Source organism: Tachypleus tridentatus, unplaced genomic scaffold, assembly GCF_004210375.1.
Source record: "Tachypleus tridentatus isolate NWPU-2018 unplaced genomic scaffold, ASM421037v1 Hic_cluster_1, whole genome shotgun sequence".
NCBI classification, from domain to species: domain Eukaryota; kingdom Metazoa; phylum Arthropoda; class Merostomata; order Xiphosura; family Limulidae; genus Tachypleus; species Tachypleus tridentatus.
The window spans coordinates 31,990,184-32,012,846 of record NW_027467777.1 but is presented as its reverse complement, the minus strand read 5'-3'; the positions used below and the strand labels follow the sequence as shown (position 1 = coordinate 32,012,846).

General features: G+C 36.2%; 1 protein-coding gene across 1 annotated transcript in view; it reads left to right on the top strand.

Annotated features, from left to right (window-relative positions):
* The first annotated feature begins 2,210 nt into the window (after positions 1-2,210).
* Positions 2,211-22,663, top strand: part of LOC143241751 (tubulointerstitial nephritis antigen-like) — a 66,702-nt gene continuing 46,249 nt past the window's right edge. The window contains exons 1-3 of the mRNA XM_076484975.1: positions 2,211-2,423; positions 7,263-7,467; positions 11,205-11,567. Of these exons, the coding sequence (XP_076341090.1) occupies positions 11,288-11,567 (280 nt within the window). The 5' untranslated portion in view covers positions 2,211-2,423; positions 7,263-7,467; positions 11,205-11,287. The remainder of the gene's footprint in view (positions 2,424-7,262; positions 7,468-11,204; positions 11,568-22,663) is intronic.

The following is a 22,663-nucleotide window of genomic DNA, read 5'->3' as shown; positions in this document are numbered from 1 at the left end:
ATACCTGTTGAAGAATCCGCAAGCGATTGCAGCCCTATGTCCCTTGGTGGAATCTAATGGTGATAACTAACTAATCCCTACATTTAGATTATATGGATTCAAAGGTTTAATAGTTCTAGGTTATTATACAATACTATCCCTACATTTAGATTACATGGTTTCAAAGGTTTAATAGTTCTAGGTTATTATACAATACTATTCCTACATTTATATTATATGGATTCAAAGGTTTAATAGTTCTAGGTTATTATACAATACTATCCCTACATTTAGATTACATGGTTTCAAAGGTTTAATAGTTCTAGGTTATTATACAATACTATTCCTACATTTATATTATATAGATACAAAGGTTTAATAGTTCTAGCTTATTTTACGATATTATCCCTACATTTAGATTATATGGATAAAAAGGTTTAATAGTTCTAGATTATTTTACAATACTATCTCTACATTTAGATTATATGGATAAAAAGGTTTAATAGTTCTAGGTTATTTTACAATACTATCCCTACATTTAGATTATATGGATACAAAGGTTTAATAGTTCTAGGTTATTTTACAATACTATCCCTACATTTAGATTATATGGATACAAAGGTTTAATAGTTCTAGATAATTTTACAATACTATCTCTACACTTAGATTATATGGATAAAAAGGTTTAATAGTTCTAGGTTATTTTACAATATTATCCCTATATTTAGATTATATGGATACAAAGGTTTAATAGTTCTAGATAATTTTACAATACTATCTCTACATTTAGATTATATGGACAAAAAGGTTTAATAGTTCCAGGTTATTTTACAATACTATCTCTACATTTAGATTATATGGATACAAAGGTTTAATAGTTCTAGATTATTTTACAATACTATCCCTATGTATTTAAATTACCATGTAGGTTTAAATACACATGGAAGTTTGTTCGTTTGTTTTTTAATTTTGTGCAAAACTACACGAGGGCTATCTGCGCTAGCCGTCCCAAATTTAGCAGTGTAAGACTAGGGGGAAGGCAGCTAGTCATCATCACCCACCGCCAACTTTTGGGCTACCCTTTCACCAAAGAATAGTGAGATTAACCGTCACATTATAACGCTCCAACGGTTGAAAGGGCAAGCATGTTTGATGTGAGGGGGACTCAAACCCGTTACCCTCAGATTACGAGTCGAGCACCTTAATCACCTAACCATGCTGGGCCAAACATAGAAGTAAATAATAAATAATTACCTTACACGCTTCGAACCTTTTCTTGAGAAACAGTTTTACCAACCAAAGGCAGGCTTGGTTAGTACAGAAGTATTTTATACCCTCCATTTATCAGGTTAGAAAATAAAAATAAAGCGAGATGGTGGTGGTCTTGTCCAGAAAATAACTTCCCCACTAAGAGAAAAAAATAAAAACACATGTATTAATCATTAAATTACATCTTATAACTTAAGGCACAAATTAGCTCATATGTCGGTCTTCAAGTGGGATAGCAGTAAGTTCTGTGGTTTTACAACACCAAAACACAAGACTCGATTATCCACGCTGGATATTACAGATAGTCCAATAGACTTTGCTACAAAATAAACTCATATATAAAGGAATATTTAACGGTGACTAGTTGAAAGTTTTAGAGACAGGAGACTAAAACTGGTATGTAAAAAAAATAAGAAATTCGGTTTTATAATTTCGCTTGTGTATAGATGAATGGGCCTAAATGATATCACACAGTGCATTGGTTTTTATACGTAACACCCTAAAACTGGCCTTTGCTTTATGTGACATCCTTGTTGTGGTCCATCCACTGTCCGATATTTAGTACCTGTACATTCTGATTATTGTTATATGGATATCTTTTATTATATCATTCTAAAATTTATTAGTACAGCATCTGAAAAATACCGATACCTTTACGTGTACAATTAACCAGAAACGTTTGGGAAAATAGTAATTTTTAATTACGTGGGAACCTTTTTTCGAAAGAAAAAAAATCTAGACAGTTTCGTTTGACATGTACATTAGGGTCGCTTATCTTCAAGAAAACCACTGTAACAGTTGAATCCTTTAGATAACACCTAGTCAGGATTTGGCAACATAACTCGCTGAAGTCATCTCCAGCTTTATTACAGAACTACGTTCCTTGTGGCTGATTCACGTGCTATTTATTATCACCACCCGTTTTTCTTTCTACTGTTCACCATCCTTAATGATGAGCTTACAGTTAAGATAAAAGTGTCCAAAAAAGACTGGGTACTTTTTATTTCTTATCATAATAAGATTTACCTTGAATTGGAAATATTTATTGTTTGTTGTAAAGCACATAGGAACTCATTACGCTGTGTTCTCCTCATAGCAGGTAACGAAACCCAATTTTTAGTATCATAAATCCTCAGAACTTACCACTGAGCCACTAGAGAGCTGGAAAACATTAGGTAATTATGTTTTGAAATTATACATCATAATTACAATTCCAGATTTCGTCATTTTTAGGTTGAGCATTTTCCTTCATTGGCACAGCGGTATGTCTGCGGTCTCCCACCGATACAAACCGGGTTTCGATACCCTGGGTGGCCAAAGCACAGACAGCCAATTGTGTAGCTTTGTTCTTAATTCTAAACAAACAAATCTGGACATTTTAAATTTAGGATTTTTTACTAGATTTGGAGTTCCATTAAAAATATTAAAAAATTAATACAATTTTAAAAGAACAATTTCTAGATATAGTACGTAAAGTAAAAGAAAAATCGAATGTTTAAAATAAAATTACGATTTTAAAATATGTTTACTTAGGTATAAATTAAGAACTTTTTTGTGTTATTATTCACTATTAAGCAAACCTAATGTGAAAATAATTACTCCTGTAAAATGCGTTAATACTATTTCCAGTACCTTCTCTTATTTGTTTATATGTAATTCATCTTGCAAAATTGCTTACTAAAGAACATTTTTAATGTGTAATAATTTAATGTAGATTATCAATTACACTGCACAACAATTTTGTTGAAAAGTTTTTGCTGATTGTGACAGGTACCTGGTGGGTATACACAAATATAGTTTTGGTTCATCACGTAGGAACTATGAGAAATAGACAGTTAACTGTTTACTGGCAATAACATATTTAATTGCGTTGATGTTTCTAATACGTTATTAAGTTCAACATAATTAAAAGTGTTTTGCTCCTGATTTTCGTTTGTATTCAATGTCCGGTGCATCACGTTGCAGTGTCCAACAGTAGTCAGCAAGCATTGACGGATTCCAGTTGCCCTGATATCGTTTTTCCATTGTAGCAAAACTGAAGATATCGATAAAACGGTACGTGATGGGCAAATATGGATGTGATTTTCGTGATCAGCAGCCAAAAAATCTATAAGGAACACCCAACAGTGTTCAAGAAGAAAACACTTTGTTGTGCAGTGTCAGTGGAACAAAAAAGATTTTTTCTTTTGTGTTTGTTTGTGGAATTTCGCACAAAGCTACTCGAGGGCTATCTGTGCTAGCCGTCCCTAATTTAGCAGTGTAAGACTAGAGGGAAGGCAGCTAGTCATCACCACCCACCGCCAACTCTTGGGCTACTCTTTTACTAACGAATAGTGGGATTGAGCGTCACATTATACGCCCCAACGGCTGGGAGGGCGAGCATGTTTAGCGCGACGCGGGCGCGAACCCGCGGATTACGAGTCGCACGCCTTACGCGCTTGGCCATGCCAGGCCTTTTCTTTTGTGATTCAACAAATAATGCGAACTTTATATATTAAAACTTTAAAGATGACAAGAAGAACACTTCACAGGTAGGATCCAATGATCTTAAATAAGTAAAACCTTTTCGAGTAAAATAATTAACTTCTAATTCCTCAATTCGTTTTTAGTATTTTCTTTACAATTTAATTAGTGGCTCTTTACTTTAAACATCATTTCAAAGTTTACCTCACTTAAAGTTTAAAACGAACATTAGGCCTTATGTTAGGCGTATACAATTTTTCAAACGTAACTGACCTCGGCGACTTTAACTTCAGTGTAGAAAGTTTCTGATCCAGTGAAGAGTAGCTCCTCTCATCAAAAATAGTTATTTCAAATAAAAATCTTACATTGGTGCTTTTTAATTTAATTTTGTTTTCTTGAAATTTAACTCGCTTAGGTTCAAGTAGATAAACCACAAAAAAGGCTTAACAATGAGAGACCTAATAAGGCCTAAGACTAAGAGCTAACAATAGTATCGTTAATCATTACCCAAGAAATTTTATTAAAAAAAACAGTTTATTTACACAAGGCTTGGTTGTGATGGAGATGTGATTTGCGGTGTCCTGCATAGTAAAAACACATTGTCACATATTAAAATCTTCCTAATTATATCCTTATTATACTGATTACTGTTAACGTGTACATGTACAAGATTACAAGACTAGTATATAGTTTTGTGGCTATAATATACAGCAATATTTAATAATATAAGCCTAAATTAAAATCTTATGTCAGCTTCTGTTCACCTTTTATTATAGTTTGTTAAAAAACTGTATAGAATTTAATTGAAACCAATACTTGAGGTATAAGAAATGTCTAATATTTCAAGATATGTTTTCATATAGCAAAACACATCGAGCTCTATGCTTGTTTGTTTGTTTCTTTGGAATTTCGCACAAAGCTTCTCGAGGGCTATCTGTGCTAGCCGTCCCTAATTTAGCAGTGTAAGGCTAGAGGGAAGGCAGCTAGTCATCACCACCCACCGCCAACTCTTGGGATACTCTTTTACTAACGAAAAGTGGGATTGACAGTCACTTATAACGCCCCCACGGCTGGGAGGGCAAGCATGTTTGGCGCGACAGAGAAGCCCACATAGAAGTGTTTCTGTGTGATTGTATGCATTGATTACAAAGCGCACGCCTTAACGCGCTAGGCCATGCCAGTACACCGAGGGGATACAAACCCTTGGTTTTAGGGTTGTAAATCCGTAGACTTACTGTTCTACCAGCGGGCTACTGGTATTTTATAGAATTCTAGATCTTGTTAATTCTTGAAAAGATGTGTTACCGCTCACGTAGACTGAATATGATAAAGTTGTTATGCACTATTCAATATAGCGCCACATAGTTACAGCCTTTTGGTTTAATCAAATGAATCTATTAAGAAATAATTGTCTCTCAAAAAAGAAGTGAAACGTATCTATAGCTGTTGAAGAGAAGTGAAAATAACACTTAAACCTTTGCTGACTTTCCCACCCACGTCGACAGCACTCACAGGAAACGTCTATTGATTATCATCTATTTCATGACGAAATAACGACATAATTTCAAAATGAAAATATTTTTATTAGATTGCATTCACAAATATTTAATTTTTATTTATTTATTTTTGTTCACGAACAGTTTAATAGAAATAGAGGGCTAAAAGAGGGAGACGGACGAACAAGCATTGAGAGTTATATATATATATAATAATCATAGTTACCAAATTACTACGAACTGGTTAGAGGTAATGGCTGGAAAATCAATTAATCCAATCTTATTTGTTGTTGTTTTTTACTACAGATGGCGCTCAGACTCCCTTTGATAAAATAACATAAACTTGTAAAATACACCGAATCATTTCTGTACACGCGTAAAATTGTGATTTTAATACTGTTCGTACTTCTAGTAGACAAAACTATTTCAAAGAAAATAAAAATTATAATTAAGAAATCTGAACTGACAATTAAAGTTGTAGACAATCCAGACTCACCTACCCCCCCCCCAAAAAAAAAACAAAAAACTTTCAAAATCTCACTTCTCTGCCATGTAATGTAATAGAGCCAACTGTCTTTCGAAAACGTGTTTACATTCTAAAGATTTTTTTTTCCTAATGTTGTTTATTAGCTAACGTGTAAGAGCTGCCATCTTACCTACTTTGGGGTAACCAAAAGAAACCTTACACACAAGAATAAAAGAACGTACTGACGCTATTTATAAACAACACAAAATAGTCCAGATGAAGACTATTCTGTAATAATCAAGGACAAGTAACACATAACTGGAAACCACCATTCTCTACAGAAATCCTCACCAAACTAACCAAGCACACTGACAGAAAGTTCAAAAAAGCTCTTATCATAAAACAACTACGACCACATATAAATAGGGGCAAATGATGGCCCCTATAATTTTAATTATTTTATATTTTTGTCTTAATATGTGTTATTTCAACCTGTAACTGGCAGATAATGTTTATTTATTACAGGTAACAGTTAATTCGTTCAACAATAAACTTTACTACTCAATATGTCGTAGAAATACACGCTTTAGATTTGGTCAGAATTTAGTATTCAAACCTTTTAAGGTTTTGTACTGTTAGTTACGATTTATGTTTTGGTTGAACACTCCTGAAGAAGATGTAAAGAGGAACGTTTAGAGTCCAATGAAAGAAAAAATAACATTTATTTCAAAGTAATTTATTTGTAGTGTTCAGTATTTTTATACATTAATGTAAACTAGAGAAATTAAATAATATAACGATTTTTGTAAACATTAAAACAGGTTGTTTTTTTAGCAATAATAACATTTTCATAGCCTCTCATATAATAATTAATATAAAATTAAAATCTTTATAAATTATTACTTATCACTTTAAATACGAAGGCATAAAACAACTCAAAATGTGATATAATAGAATACTTAAAATACATATTTAATTATAACTTTTTATTTCATTTTAAATCGTTTTACCTTATTTGTTACTACAGTTATCACGAAAACTGTAAGCATTTATTAATTAAAAGTTTATTTGATTTTATTCATTGTATATGTCTTTGGTGTTCTGTTTTGTTTTTTTGGGGCCCGGCATGGCCTAGCGCGTAAGGCGTGTGACTCGTAATCCGAGGGTCGCGTGTTCGCGCCCGCGTCGCGCTAAACATGCTCGCCCCCCCCAGCCGTGGGGGTGTATAATGTGACGGTCAATCCCACTATTCGTTGGTAAAGAGTAGCCCAAGAGTTGGCGGTGGGTGGTGATGACTAGCTGCCTTCCCTCTAGTCTTACACTGCTAAATTAGGGACGGCTAGCACAGATAGCCCTCGAGTAGCTTTGTGCGAAATTCCCAAACAAACAAATTGTTTTTTTGGAGATACCGTATTCCATTAACGTTGCCCTCCATAAATATCGTTGTTTAGAACTTTTTTAGTTTTATTTGGTTCTTTGGGTTTATCGTGGTTGATTAAAAATTGAAATAGGAAACAGGGCGAGTTTTGATTGTTATGCATAAAACCTCAAAGAAATAAAGCAAATTATAATACAACAGTTGTTCGCAGTGTTTTGACTTCCTGATTTCTTGGTGGCGCTTCTGTCGTTCGATGCGTTTAGCAGCAGACGATTCCGATTAGGCTAGTTACGGCCTTCGCATCATGGGATGGTAGGAACCAGACAAACGGATTGGATATTATGTCTTCAAATGCAACGTGAGCCTGTGTTGAGACAAGATCTGTGTCGGAAGATCGGGAACAGTTTTATTAAAAGGTTAGTAGGTAAATTTTATTCACTGGATAGAAATAAGTAATAAGGCGAGTAAAAACTCATAGTTGTTGCCTGACAGTTTTCATGACATATGTAATAGCTTCAAATAGTTCAGTACTACAAATAATTTAATTTAGTCTTACGGTCATGGAAAGTCTTAGTTGGCAGAGAGTATTGCATTAGGCACTGAATATTATTGTATATGTGATATTTAATTACAATAACAACACTTACTTAGTAGTATGATACGCATATGTAATGGTAACATTACTGTTATTTGGTTTAGTAAGAGGTAATGAAAACAAATGGCCGTCCGAATATTTAAAGAGAAAATTTGTATAATAATTCCACGTTATTGACGTTTTTAAAATCTTATTATTTTGATAGAGTTTTTCTGTGTAGGTCGTAGCGAATATAATTTTAATTTACCAGTTTTGTTTATATGGTAAAGATTGAGTCAGAAATTCGAGTTTCAGGTCAGACCGGATAGTCTTTAGTGGTAATGTGGTCAGTGGATGGCATACGCACTGACCAGCAAGCAGGGGCGTAGATCCTGGGAATGGGTGGGATACATCCCCCCCTTCATTTTAGGTGGGGGGTATGGTGCATACAATCATCCCCCCTACAGTTTGGTCTGTTGAATTGTTTTATTGCATCACAGGCCTACAAATTGTGTTTGTTCTTGTGATTCTCGTGCTCTTACCAATCGAATTACATAATCAGGCCTAGATATAGGCTTTTTCAATAGCCGAAATGTACATCTTTAATATAGGCGTGCTTCTAAGCTTTCCGATCTAAGCGATAGTTCGTAAGTATCAGTCAGTAGGCCTAAGTATGCATCCAAGTATCGTGGCAACAAGGTCACTCTGTGACTGCATGTTTACAGCTTTCAGGTTCACGTAATCAGAGATTACCAATTTGCAAATTGAACAGTCCACATAAGTGGTTGCAAAAATTATCCCCCCCATTGGTTGTAAAAATCTATACCCCTGTCAGCAAGTGTTTAAATGTTTCTGTGGACATTACTAACGTAAAGAATACATGCCTCACTTTAAGTGGTCAATATATAGCTCATGTGATTGAGTGCTTTTTAAAAGGGTCAGTATAGCTCATGTGATTGAGTGTTTTTTTCAAAGGGTCAATATAGCTCACGTGGTTGGGTGATTTCTCAAGGGGCAGTATAGCTCACGTAGTTGAGTGTTTATTTTAAGGGGTAAATATAGCTCACATGGTACAGTGTTTATTTTAAGGGGTAAATATAGCTCACATGGTACAGTGTTTATTTTAAGGGGTAAATATAGCTCACATGGTACAGTGTTTATTTTAAGGGGCAGTATAGCTCACATGGTACAGTGTTTATTTTAAGGGGTAAATATAGCTCACATGGTACAGTGTTTATTTTAAGGGGTAAATATAGCTCACATGGTACAGTGTTTATTTCAAACTGATCGAAAAAACCTCAACAAATGAAGTTTATCCTTTTGAATCAATGTATATAATATTAACCGATAATATATTCACACGCACCAAGTTCATCACTAATATATTCACACACATCACGTTCGTCATTAATATATTCATACACATCAAGCTCACCATTAATATATTCACACACATCAAGTTCATCACTAATATATTCACATACATCAAGCTCACCATTAATATATTCACACACATCAAGTTCATCACTAATATATTCACACATACCAAGTTCACCACCAATATATTCACACATACCAAGTTAATCCACCAATATATTCACACACACTAAGTTCAACACTAATCAGACACATCAAGTTCATCACTAATATATTCACACACACCAAGCTCGCTATTAATATGTACACACACACCAAGTTCATCACTAATATATTCACACACACAGAGTTTACATTAATATATTCACACATATCACGTTTGTCAGTAATATATTCACACACACCAAGTTCATCACTAATATATTCACACACATCAAGTTCATCAATAATATATTCATACACTTTAATTCACCACTAATATGTTGACATACATCAAGTCCACCACTAATATATTCACACACATCAAGTCCACCACTAATATATTCACACTCTATAACGTATTTTTAGTTACTGTTGTTGCATATCCATCTTTAAATTAGTGTTTCTTTTATAAATGAAGTGCCTGACTGAGTGTACATTTTACACAAAACATATTTATGTGAAATAAACAAAGATGACATGTTCTTGAAAGTGAGTCCTCGTCTACTGAATATCTTATTATTCATGTTTAACATAATATTTTCCGGTCTCTCATCATCTGTAATCTCATTAGCACGAACAGGGACGAACACAAAATCTTCACAAATTTAGGTCACCAATCATAAACCGTTAACTTATGCTTTGCATTTAATTGTCTATCACGTGACTGTCATGCTTCTACCCTGGAAGTCCTCCCTGTATCGTTAAAGTTAATTATGGTTATAAACAAATAGCAGTTACTGGTCCTATGGAATGGCGTGTTTCTGTTTTGTTTTCTTCTTTAACGTGGCTCCAAGTAGTTGTAAACTGCACACATTCCGTTTTTTTTCATTGCCCTAGCCTTCTTGTGTTTAGTAGGTTTGAAATGCTTTAGCATTTTAGAAATTTAAATTAGAAAGACGTGAACGTATTCCTATTTGGTATAAGGGAAAAATTCCAAGGATCCAGTCACAAATCCACTTCTTTGATGTTCTCCGACCTTAGAAAGTGTTTATTTTAACACACTTTTTAATAATCGATAAGTGTCCACCAGGAAGATTTCATTGTTACATAATCCCGTGACACTGCTAGATCCAGAAACCTAACCTTCTTACCCATCAGTCAGCGTGTCACAGAATGTGGGAGCCAGTTACACTGGATTACACATGGATTTTGTTATTCTTTACGAATAAGCACATTTGTTACGATACAACTTTTAAATAAACAATTTTAATAACTTTGTTTCTTTAAGATTTTTACTTTAGAGAATGGGACTGTCGAGATGGACCAACAGGTCCGTTGTAGTCCGTTAGCTTTATGTTATAACTTCCTCAAAATTCCGTCAGCGACGTTATACGACACATTCCAACACTCATGAGTCACAAGTTCAGTGTAACACAAATCTCTGGAAAATCCATTAGACACATTGTACAAAACATTCATATATATGCACACAAACATGAATCTGATTTATCACCACTTTCTTACAGATCTCTGTCCTTCACACACAGGTTTACCACTTTCTTACAGAACTTAGTCCTTCACACACAGGTTTACCACTTTCTTACAGATCTCTGTCCTTCACACACAGGTTTACCACTTTCTTACACATCTCTGTCCTTCACACACAGGTTTACCACTTTCTTACAGAACTTAGTCCTTCACACACAGGTTTACCAATTTCTTACACATCTCTGTCCTTCACACACAGGTTTACCACTTTCTTACACATCTCTGTCCTTCACACACAGGTTTACCACTTTCTTACACATCTCTGTCCTTCACACACAGGTTTACCTCTTTCTTACAGATCTCTGTCCTTCACACACAGGTTCACGACTTTCTTACAGATCTCTGTCCTTCACACACAAGCTCACCACTTTCTTACAGAACTCTGTCCTTCAGAATATATTATAGCTTCACTTCTCATGTATCCATTATTCCTAAATTAATATGCATCTATGTCATCCTCAGAATTAAGTTCAAAAATATCTTTCAAACAACGACTCAGTATTTTTCTTACAGTCCTTATAGTTTTAGAGCCACCCGTATTCAGAAGGTCAGACCCAGAAGCAATTCCCTCTTCAGAAGACCACATCTGACGGGAAATGACCAATCAAGGCATTTCGTTATTAATTCTCTCCATAGTTTTTGTGGCAGTTACAGCGATTGACTTCTATGACGACTTGCGAGGAGACTACTGTCGTGCACGTCGACCAAGGTCATGCTGCCCTGGTAGAGACGACTACTGTACTATGCCCATTCTGGACACTGTTTGCTACTGCGACATTTTTTGTAACCGGACCAACGGTGATGATTGTTGTCCAGACTTCTGGGAACATTGCCTGGGAGTGAGACGACCAACACCCCAGTCTCTAATAAATCCTTGTAAGTAAACAAGTTTTTATTTGTTATATTTATACGGTAATTTGCAAAAGTGTTAGGACAAGAGAATATTTTGCCATTTTTTCCATTTTATGGGGCTAATTATTCCATGTCATTACAAAACGTAAATATCAACACTACGATCATGCTTCACTGATCCCTGTTGACAACTAAATGAACCATAGTGAGAATACTTATCAGTCTTTAGAATTCCAGTATACCGTACCAAAGTCATATCATAAGAGTTTTGATTGAATAAACATACTGATCAAATTTAGGGTCTGAAATAAGTGTCATGGTACCCCATGCAGTGTTGTAACTGTATACAAATAAGCTAACATGGAGCTAGCATATGGTGCTAGTATATGCTAGAATAAATAAATTTAATAGCACTCCCTAAATGAACCTTGATAAAAACAGTGTTTAATACTATATATTAAGTTTTGTTGTCATTCCACGGCCCAAAAAATACAAAGAAAACTGTCAGTAGAGCAGAGTTTACGTAAAAGATTTACGTGACGCTGGTTGGACAAATTGATGCAGAATTGAAATGTTCCCACAACACTGTCAAGTACACCATGGATCGTGAAACCAAGATAGGTAAATTTGAAAATAGGAAAGTAAGAGACAGAACACCTAAACTCAATGATACTAACGTTAAGTATCTTTATGTAACCTTCAGGACAGAAGGGAGACTGTCACTGATCTTGATATAAACAACCATGTAACAAATGACAGAAAAGTGTCCAGATATACAGTATCCAGAAGATTTAACGAGAATGGAATATCTGGACATGTAGCAGTTAAAACCTTTACTTCGACTGGAAAATTTGCTAAAAGAACTGTTGGTGACTGGAAAAATGGTGCTACTCACGGATTAATACAAGTTTAAAATATCTTGTTCAAAACGTAGGTTATACGTCCGGTGGGAGAAAGGTGAAATATACATCAATGCGTAACACCCACCATGAAGCATGGGGAGGCGTGTAGTGTAATGGTTTAGGGTATTTTTTCTGTTGAGACGATAGGAGGTATTTACGAGACAGATGGAATAATGTACCAGCACAAGTACCATCGTGGTATATCTAGTTGTTTGTGTATTATTGGTAAAGGATTCTACTTCCAAGAAGATAATGACCCCAGACACTCATCCTACGTATACAGAGAAAAATTACTTAGCCAAGAAAGAAGCAGCTGGAGTCATTCAAATGATACAATGTCCCTCACAGAGCCAAGATCTCCACCCAAATGAGCAGATCTGGGAGTTGATAAACCAGAAACTTGACATATCCTAAGTTATTTACAAAGAAACTTAATGGGGGGGGGTATGTTGGAGACATTTGAAGTAAAATCCCAAGGAACAATTTGATTAAATATATTATAACAATGCCTGAAAGACTGTTTACAGTTATTAAAACAAAAGAATGACACAATATTAACTACTTGTTGAACTGAAACATGAGTTTCTGTTATACTAAACATGAATAGTAATAAAATGTTAATGTTTTCATTGTTAATAGCCTGAAATCTAATTTTTAACTTTGTCCTAACACCTTTACACAGTACTGTGAGTGATATGAATCGTTTCATATATTGAATTAATTCTGTTTGTTCCTCTTCATAGCTAGATGGTTAGGGGGCTTTTATTGCATTCTAAGGGTCGCGGTTCTAACCCGTGTCCCACCAAGCTTGCCTATCCTTTCAGCCGTGGGGACGTTATAATGTGACGGTCAATCTCATATTCAATGGTAAAAGAGTAGCCCTTGTGTAGCTTTGGGCGAAATTCAAAACAAACTAACCGTCATTTTCACACGATCTGAGCGAAGACCAGATGTCTAATTCATGTGATTAATCTAAAATCCACTTGTAGTCTAAACCATTCAAAGTTTATCTTTCATTTGTTTCCCTTTAATATATTTTCCATTTTGTACCGTTGTTCGAACGTTTCTAAACCAGCTCCTCAACAATTGTTGTTTTAAATTCTAACTACAGCGATACAGCCGTTCAGCTGAACTTGTTTTATGTTATATCTGTATCGAAAAACCGATGTAGTTTTCATTCTTGACGCCAGGTGATCTTAACTACGGAAAATAAAAATAAAAAAATGATTAAATAATTATAAACTTTTATGAGATAATTTTATCAGCCAAATATTTTATTTTGAATTATAGTTGTTTTCTTAAACACCAGACTTTTTCATACATTGAATAGTTAACCCTAAACTTACTGTAAAGTTTAACTCTTTAGTAAAAGAATTTTATATTTTTTTTGTTTTAACCCTTGTTTTACTCATTTGCTTTTATTACGGTTTACTACCAGCGATGTCCTCATGTCGCATGACATCAAATAATCTTTTGTTTTTAACTCAGTTTAAAGAACTGACTAAAAATCTGTATAAGAAGTAGTAAGTATTGTCAGTGTTGTTGTTTAATTGTTATATGTTACCAGCGAACCTGTAACCAACAAACAAACCTGGCCCGGCATATCCAGGTGGTTAATGCACTCGACTCGTAATCCGAGGGTTGCGGACTCGAATCCCTGTCACAACAAAAATGGTCGCCCTTTCAGCCGTGGGAGCGTTGGTAAAAGAGTAGCCGAAGAGTTTGCGGTGGGTGGTGATGACTAGCTGCCTTCATTCTAGTTTTACACTGCTAAATTAGGGACGGATAGCGCAGATAGCACTCATGTAGCTTTGAGCTAAACTCATAACAAACCAAACCGACCAACAAACCTAATGGACTCACAAGTAGTTTGGTATATAGGTCAGAACCATACGTTTAAAAACATTGCTTGAGTTAATAAAACTTTGATTTTACGTGAACAAATTTTCTATGAGAAATCATCTTTCTAAAACTGAGGCTTACATTTATCGTGGCAGTTTTTTTCTTTTCTTTTAACAATTAAGTTCATTCTTGGTCCGATTGTTGACTGTTACATGGTTTGACTGTACTTTAATCTTGGTAACTGTTATAAGAGTGACAGTTAACAGGAGTCCAAGTGGGTATCGGCTAGCCAGCTGCCTTTCCTCTAGTCTACCAAATTTATGGGTGGTTATGCACAGATCCACACAGGAGTCCAAGTGTGGGGGAGGGGTATTGGCTAGCCAGCTGCCTTTTCTCCAGTCTACCACATTTATGGGTGGTTATGTGCAGATCCACACAGGAGTCCAAGTGTGGGGGAGGGGTGTTGGCTAGCCAGCTTCCTTTTCTCCAGTCTACCAAATTTATGGGTGGTTATGCACAGATCCACACAGGAGTTTAAGTGTGGGGGAGGGGTATTGGCTAGCCAGCTGCCTTTCCTCTAGTCTACCAAATGTATGGGTGGTTATGTACAGATCTACACAGGAGTCAAAGTGTGAGGGAGGGGTATTGACTAGCCAGCTGCCTTTCCTCCAGTCTACCAAATTTATAGGTGGTTATGCACAGATCCACACAGGAGTCCAAGTGTGGGGGAGGGATATTGGCTAGCCAGCTGCCTTTCCTCCAGTCTACCAAATTTATGGGTGGTTATGTGCAGATCCACACAGGAGTCCAAGTGTGGGGGAGGGGTGTTGGCTAGCAAGCTGCCTTTCCTCCAGTCTACCAAATTTATGGGTGGTTATGTGCAGATCCACACAGGAGTCCAAGTGTAGGAGAGTGGGTGTTGGCTCACCAGCAGCCTTTCCTCTAGTCTACCAAATTTATGGGTGGTTATGCACAGATCCACACAGGATTTAAGTGTGGGGGAGGGGTGTTGGCTAGCCAGCTGCCTTTCCTTTAGTCTACCAAATTTATGGGTGGTTATGTGCAGATCCACACAGGAGTCCAAGTGTGGGGGAGGGGTATTGACTAGCCAGCTGCCTTTCCTCCAGTCTACCAAATTTATGGGTGGTTATGCACAGATCCAAACAGGAGTTTAAGTGTGGGGGAGGGGTATTGGCTAGTCAGCTGCCTTTCCTCTAGTCTACCACATTTATGGGTGGTTATGTGCAGATCCACACAGGAGTCCAAGTGTGGGGGAGGGGTATTGACTAGCCAGCTGCCTTTCCTCCAGTCTACCAAATTTATGGGTGGTTATGCACAGATCCAAACAGGAGTTTAAGTGTGGGGGAGGGGTATTGGCTAGCCAGCTGCCTTTCCTCTAGTCTACCAAATGTATGGGTGGTTATGTACAGATCCACACAGGAGTCCAAGTGTGGGGGAGGGGTATTGACTAGCCAGCTGCCTTTCCTCCAGTCTACCAAATTTATGGGTGGTTATGCACAGATCCACACAGGAGTCCAAGTGTGGGGGAGGGGTATTGACTAGCCAGCTGCCTTTCCTCTAGTCTACCAAATGTATGGGTGGTTATGTACAGATCCACACAGGAGTCAAAGTGTGAGGGAGGGGTATTGACTAGCCAGCTGCCTTTCCTCCAGTCTACCAAATTTATGGGTGGTTATGTGCAGATCCACACAGGAGTCCAAGTGTGGGGGAGGGGTGTTGGCTAGCAAGCTGCCTTTCCTCCAGTCTACCAAATTTATGGGTGGTTATGTGCAGATCCACACAGGAGTCCAAGTGTAGGGGAGTGGGTGTTGGCTCACCAGCAGCCTTTCCTCTAGTCTACCAAATTTATGGGTGGTTATGCACAGATCCAAACAGGAGTTTAAGTGTGGGGGAGGGGTATTGGCTAGCCAGCTGCCTTTCCTCTAGTCTATCAAATGTATGGGTGGTTATGCACAGATCCACACAGGAGTTTAAGTGTGGGGGAGGGGTATTGGCTTAGCCAGTCTACTAAATTTATGGGTGGTTATGTGCAGACTCACCATTCTGTAGTTTTACACAACAATTCCGAAACAAACAACTGTTTATTTTTTCCATGCAGCAAGTTTTAAATACCTGTTAAATTATATTAGATCTTTTGTCATCTGTATTAACTTACTGGAGAATTAGAATTGGAGAAATGTAATGTGCTGTGCCCACCACGAGTATCGAAATCGGGTTTTTAGCATTATAAATCTTGCAGACTTTCCGCTGAGCCACTAACATATGAATGACGGAACTAATTACAGCACTTGTGAGTGTTAGCAGTAACTCGTGGTATACACAACTGGGTACATACAGTACGAGGTCTTTATTGTGGAGCTTTCCACATCAGGTTTTACTAAAAACTTTTATATGTGTCCTTTACAATAAACCTTCTGCCCACCTAATATACTAATCACACTATATATCCACCTAATATAACACCTTTACTACCTATATCCACTTAGTGTCACATCCATATTACATAAATACACCTAGTGTCCCATCCGTACTACACATAGCCACCTAGTGTTACATCCGTACTACACATAGCCAGCTAGTGTCACATCCGTACTACACATAGCCACCTAGTGTTACATCCGTACTACACATAGCCACCTAGTGTCACATCCGTACTACACATAGCCAGCTAGTGTCACATCCGTACTACACATAGCCACCTAGTGTCACATCCGTACTACACATAGCCAGCTAGTGTCACATCCGTACTATACGTATCCACCTAGTGTCACATCCGTACTACATTACTCAGAATGCTCGTGTCTACACTAGACATGTTACAACCAGCACGTGGTTGGTACTTAATGATCATGAATTTTGCGGAAATCCAGCAACCAGCTTATTTCTATAGCTATTATGAAGGTTCTTTGTCTCTCTGGCCACGCTAAACTCTAGCGTTGGTGTGAGGACGGTGTAATTAATTCATAAAATTACCATCCTCCGACAAAATTATCATCTCACTGGAAAACTCTCGTCATTAAACACTAAAAAAACGAATTAACGTTTTAAAACTGTCACGTGCTCCTCTTCAACCCCCGTGGACGAGGGCGTAAAATTTTCTTGTATACTCTTTTAATTTGAAAGGCGTTTCCATAATGTCACACAAATTACAGAGAACAACCAGGAGAGCTCAGCTTGTTACAGGAGAAGGACAACAAGAGATAGAGATGGTTAAGATTATAAGGGTTTTTAGGTTCGATTACCATGTGAACCAAGCTCATCCAATCACAATTTTTTTATTTCACGGAACATTGAATTTTTGAACATTCCCGTTTATTAACACTAATATGAAAAGGTTACAACAAACCTGTCTGTGTATAGGAGTTATTCTTATATATATATATGACCTTGACAAATACAAGTAAAGGTCAATATAAGGAAACTGAAACACCACATGTAGAACAGTTTTATGAGTTTAAAGAGGGCTAAAGCGCGTGCATGTGAATTAACAGTATTTCAGTACAGTCAAAGTGTATTTTACCGGTCTAAAAACTCACTGTGCTTTAAGAGGTAAGGTAATTATTATGTGATTTAGTGGCCTGGCATGGGCTGGAGGTAACGTTAAGGCAGTCGACTCGTAATATGAGGGTCATGGGTTCGAATCCCCGTCACACCAAATATGCTCGCTCTTGCAGCCGTGGAGGCGTTATAATGTTACGATCATTCCCACTATTCGGTGGTAAAAGAGTAGCCCAAGAGTTGGCGGTAGGTGATGATGACTAGCTGCCTTCCCTCTTGTCTTACACTGCTAAATTAGGGATAGCCCTCGTGTAGCTTTGCGCAAAATATAAAAAACAAACAAGTTTTGCGATTTAGTAAATAAATGTAAGGTATGATTAAAGCCAGAAATCAAAGACCTATGGATGGCTAAGGTTTAGGCCTACTTGGTATATACCTCAATCGTAAACAATAGTATGATTAGTACAACTAATGTTTTCTTCTAATTTCAGAGATTTAGACAAAATATAGATTACGAAACATTTACAAGACCAATCCTGATACTTAAATAATGTTTTCTGTAAGAATTTTTTATCAGAGTTTCAGGATTTTTACAGTTTCAAGGATTCAGAGACGTTTTATAAGAATTATAATATTTCATCGCTGTTTCTTCATGGATCAGTACCTTTGGTACAGATAAACTATTATGTAAAGAAATAAGCCCCAGTGGAGAGAAAATTTTTTCTTGTAACGTAACTTTCGTTTTGAATCCCTGACGAAGAGACTGAGGCATTGAAGTATTTGGAAATGATGTAATCAGAGGAAACTGAGCAAACACCTTTAGTTCAAAGCCTCGCACACACTCCTACGTTATACGTAATGCCCATAACGTGACCATGACCCGAACGAGCGCCACCTTGTGTACGTGAGAGCATGTAAGTATGAGCAACAACTCTGAAAGTGTTTAACAATTAAGCTACTCTGGAAATAAGGTACATATGCAAGCTCACAAATACAAACTAGAAATAATTATTATACAGATGAAACTTGCTAGTTTTAGTTCTCCAGTAAAAAACCAGTTCCTTTAAACAGTGGAGTTGATGCAACACGAGTCTTCCAGTTTCCAATGAATATTCATACTAGGTTACCTTTTTGTTTACAATTGGTAGGAAAATTTGCTTGTGCAGCTTTGTACAATAACTGAAACTCCAGTAACACACGTGCTAAATAAGTAACCATTTAGTCCAAATATTCAAGTGGACTATTTACTATTTTGACCCCACCCCCACTCCATCCCAGTGGCACAGCGGAATGTCTGCTGCGGATTCAGAGTGCTAGGAACTAGGTTTCAATCTCCGTGGTGAGTACAGCACAGATAGCCTATTGTGTACCTTTGTGCTTAATTGCAAACAAGGAAACAAAACTATTTTCATAAATAAAAAAAATATGATTTTCCTGTTCTGGTTCATTTGTCTTCTACGTGATTTGTTCTGATTGACATTGAGAACGAAAGGGAGTTTTGTGACATTGATGCGTGTATGAAGCTAAAACAATATGTTTAATATTTATATCTCATTTTTGTTATTTTCTACTATTTTTGTTACGTAAAAGGTCAGTCTTTCCGACACATACGCGTGTATATTGGTTGAGTAAAAGATATAATAAAATAATAGTACTTGTACCAATATGGGTATTTGTACTTATGAGGCAAATTTCACAGAAATTATTAGTACGTGACCATTTTTTCTCAATAGCTTATCTTATAAAAATAGTGTTCCAACCACTACTGTGTTTGTTATGACAAAAAACCTCTTTATTCAACGAAACGTGTTTTCAGCATTGAACATGATGGACATAGTGTGGTTGAAATACTATTATATACGATTGTTCCGACTGGAAAACTCTAAAGGACTGAATAAGGAATTTGGAGTGAGAAATGTCATAGGCCTTATAGAAATGATGTCTTATGATAGACATAACTGATCGAGTTTCAGACATTGTTCAATATATTCATGTTATCTAAATGATAAAGTCCTTGTTAAAAGTTGGCAGTGTTCGAAGTACGAATAATGTCTTATGATAGACATAACTGATCGAGTTTCAGACATTGTTCGATATATTCATGTTATCTAAATGATAAAGTCCTTGTTAAAAGTTGGCAGTGTTCGAAGTACAAATAATGTCTTATGATAGACATAACTGATCGAGTTTCAGACATTGTTCGAAGTACAAATAATGTCTTATGATAGACATAACTGATCGAGTTTCAGACATTGTTCAATATATTCATGTTATCTAAATGATAAAGTCCTAGTTAAAAGTTGGCAGTGTTCGAAGTACAAATAATGTCTTATGATAGACATAACTGATCGAGTTTCAGACATTGTTCAATATATTCATGTTATCTAAATGATAAAGTCCTAGTTAAAAGTTGGCAGTGTTCGAAGTACAAATAATGTCTTATGATAGACATAACTGATCGAGTTTCAGACATTGTTCAATATATTCATGTTATCTAAATGATAAAGTCCTTGTTAAAAGTTGGCAGTGTTCGAATTACCTATTACTAACTAGCACTAAAGTTTCCATCATACTGTCGTTGTTATTGTGTTGTTGTTTGTTTGTTTTGTTTTTTCTTAAGGTACAATTGTATACTTTTGTAACGAGACACAATACCAAATGGCACATGAAGTTTCCCTATTTATAATAAATTTGGTGGTGGGTGTTGATGACTAGCTGCCTTCCCTCTGGTCTTACACTGCAAAATTAGGGACGGCTAGCACAGATAGTCCTCGAGTAGCTTTGCACGAAATTCAAAAGAAACCAAACTGACTATCAAATCTAACGAACTCACAAGTAGTTTGGTATATAGATCAGAACCATATGTTTAAAAACATTGCTTAGGTTAATAAAACTTTGATTTTACGTGAACAAATTTTCTATGAGAAATCTTTTTCTTCAAACTGAAGCTAACATCTATCGTAGCGAGATTTTTCTTTTGTTTTAACAAAGTTCATTTCTGGTCCGGGTGTTAACTGTTACATGGTTTGACTGTACTTTAATCTACGTAACTGCTATAATAAATAAAAATATTTTAAGAAAACTAAATATCACTTTTTACGTTAAAAATGAGCTAAACCGTTTCCCTAAAACGATGTGTCTCAACATAGGTCCATTGATGTAAGGACCGAGAGAAACCGACCGACAGGTGGATTGCCTGGGTGAGAATGTTTCCAAGAAAATACTTTTGTCCGGTATGGCCAAGCGTGTTAGGGCGTTCGACCTGTAATCCGAGGGTCACGGGTTCGCATTCCGGTCGCACCAAACATGCCGTGGAGGCATTATAATGTGACATTCAATCCCACTATTCGTTGGTAAAAGAGTAGCTAGCCGTCCCTCATATAGCAGTGTAAGACTAGAGGGAAGGCAGCACAGATAGCCCTCGAGTAGCTTTGCGCGAAATTTAAAAAAACATTTCACATCAAGTTTTATATTAGTTGTGAGGTTTAGAATTGCTTTATCAGAATTTCAATCCTTCTGAAGTTTATTGTTAGAGCATCAGGAGCGGACACGAGAGTGACTTGGTCGATGAAATTGTGTTTTATTGAACCCAGTCCTTCACAAAAGTTATCCCGGGTACGTTAGAATTATCAAAGAAAAAAAATACATATGTTCAAAGATTGAAACATGAAACTGTCCACATTTTATTCGACTTTTCTGTGTCTGTTTGTCTGCGTAAATATCGCAAAAGAAAGATATGTGTATATATACACCTAATCTCACAAGAAAATTAGTGAAAACATTTTAGATCAATTTTTAAAAGATGAGATTCTGACATCACTAATCCATTTTAAGTCTAACCCTATAAAACTGCAACGGTTGAAACTACTTTCATTAATATATCAAGCTATTTATCATCAATACATTTGAAAATTTCAATCTCCACATAGAGTTAGAAATTAGGCTAATTAATAACAGTATTTGTACTTCAGGTGTCTCTATCTCTTCGGACTACAACTAGCCTAATTTCAACTTTTTGTTTTAGTCTTGAGTACAGGACCCAAGAATTTCAATCAGATCTCTGTTGCCTCAAAACGTAAAGTACAGCTAAGCTTTCTGAAACAAAACTCTGCAGTATCGAAATTAAGGTTCTAAGACTATTAAAACAGAGTTTCACGATGTCAAAATGTGAAATCCAGTTAAGCCTATTAAAACAAAACTGATATAGCGAATTCTAGGGTCCAGATAAGCCTACTGCACCAAAAAAACACAACAAAGGCGAAAGAAATACAGTATAATGTCACGTCAAACTGAAAATAATTAAAATGTAAATGAGACACTCTTCAAATTTGAAATAAGTGAGTATTGTAATAGATTTTGTAAGATATGGATGTTACAAGCTACAGTAACTAAATATTGCTTATATCAGAACTACATCCACACACGAAGCGGTAATTTGAAACTGAAAATTTATTACATCTGCAGAAACAGTTATATCATATTATAATGAAACTCTTGCTTGAATAATAGTGAAAAACCTTTTTAATTACGTGATGTACAACCTCAAATTTCACGAAATTTGTATCCTGTGTGCATGTAGATTTGCAATAGTGGTCACGATTTTCTCGTTTCGCCTACGTTTCCTGTCACGGAGAACTTTATTTTTCTCCTTTCTCAGGGTGCAAATATGGCTTCATGAATCCATCACACGCAGATTTAATGCACTGGCGCCATCTATACAAATATAATAGTATTGTCTGTTGTATGTCTGTGTAAATACTTCGCAGGATGTGGATGGATCTTCACCAAAATTGGTATGGAAGTTCATTAGGTCCATGGGGAAATATAAACAAAATTTTAATTTGTCGTTTTTACGAG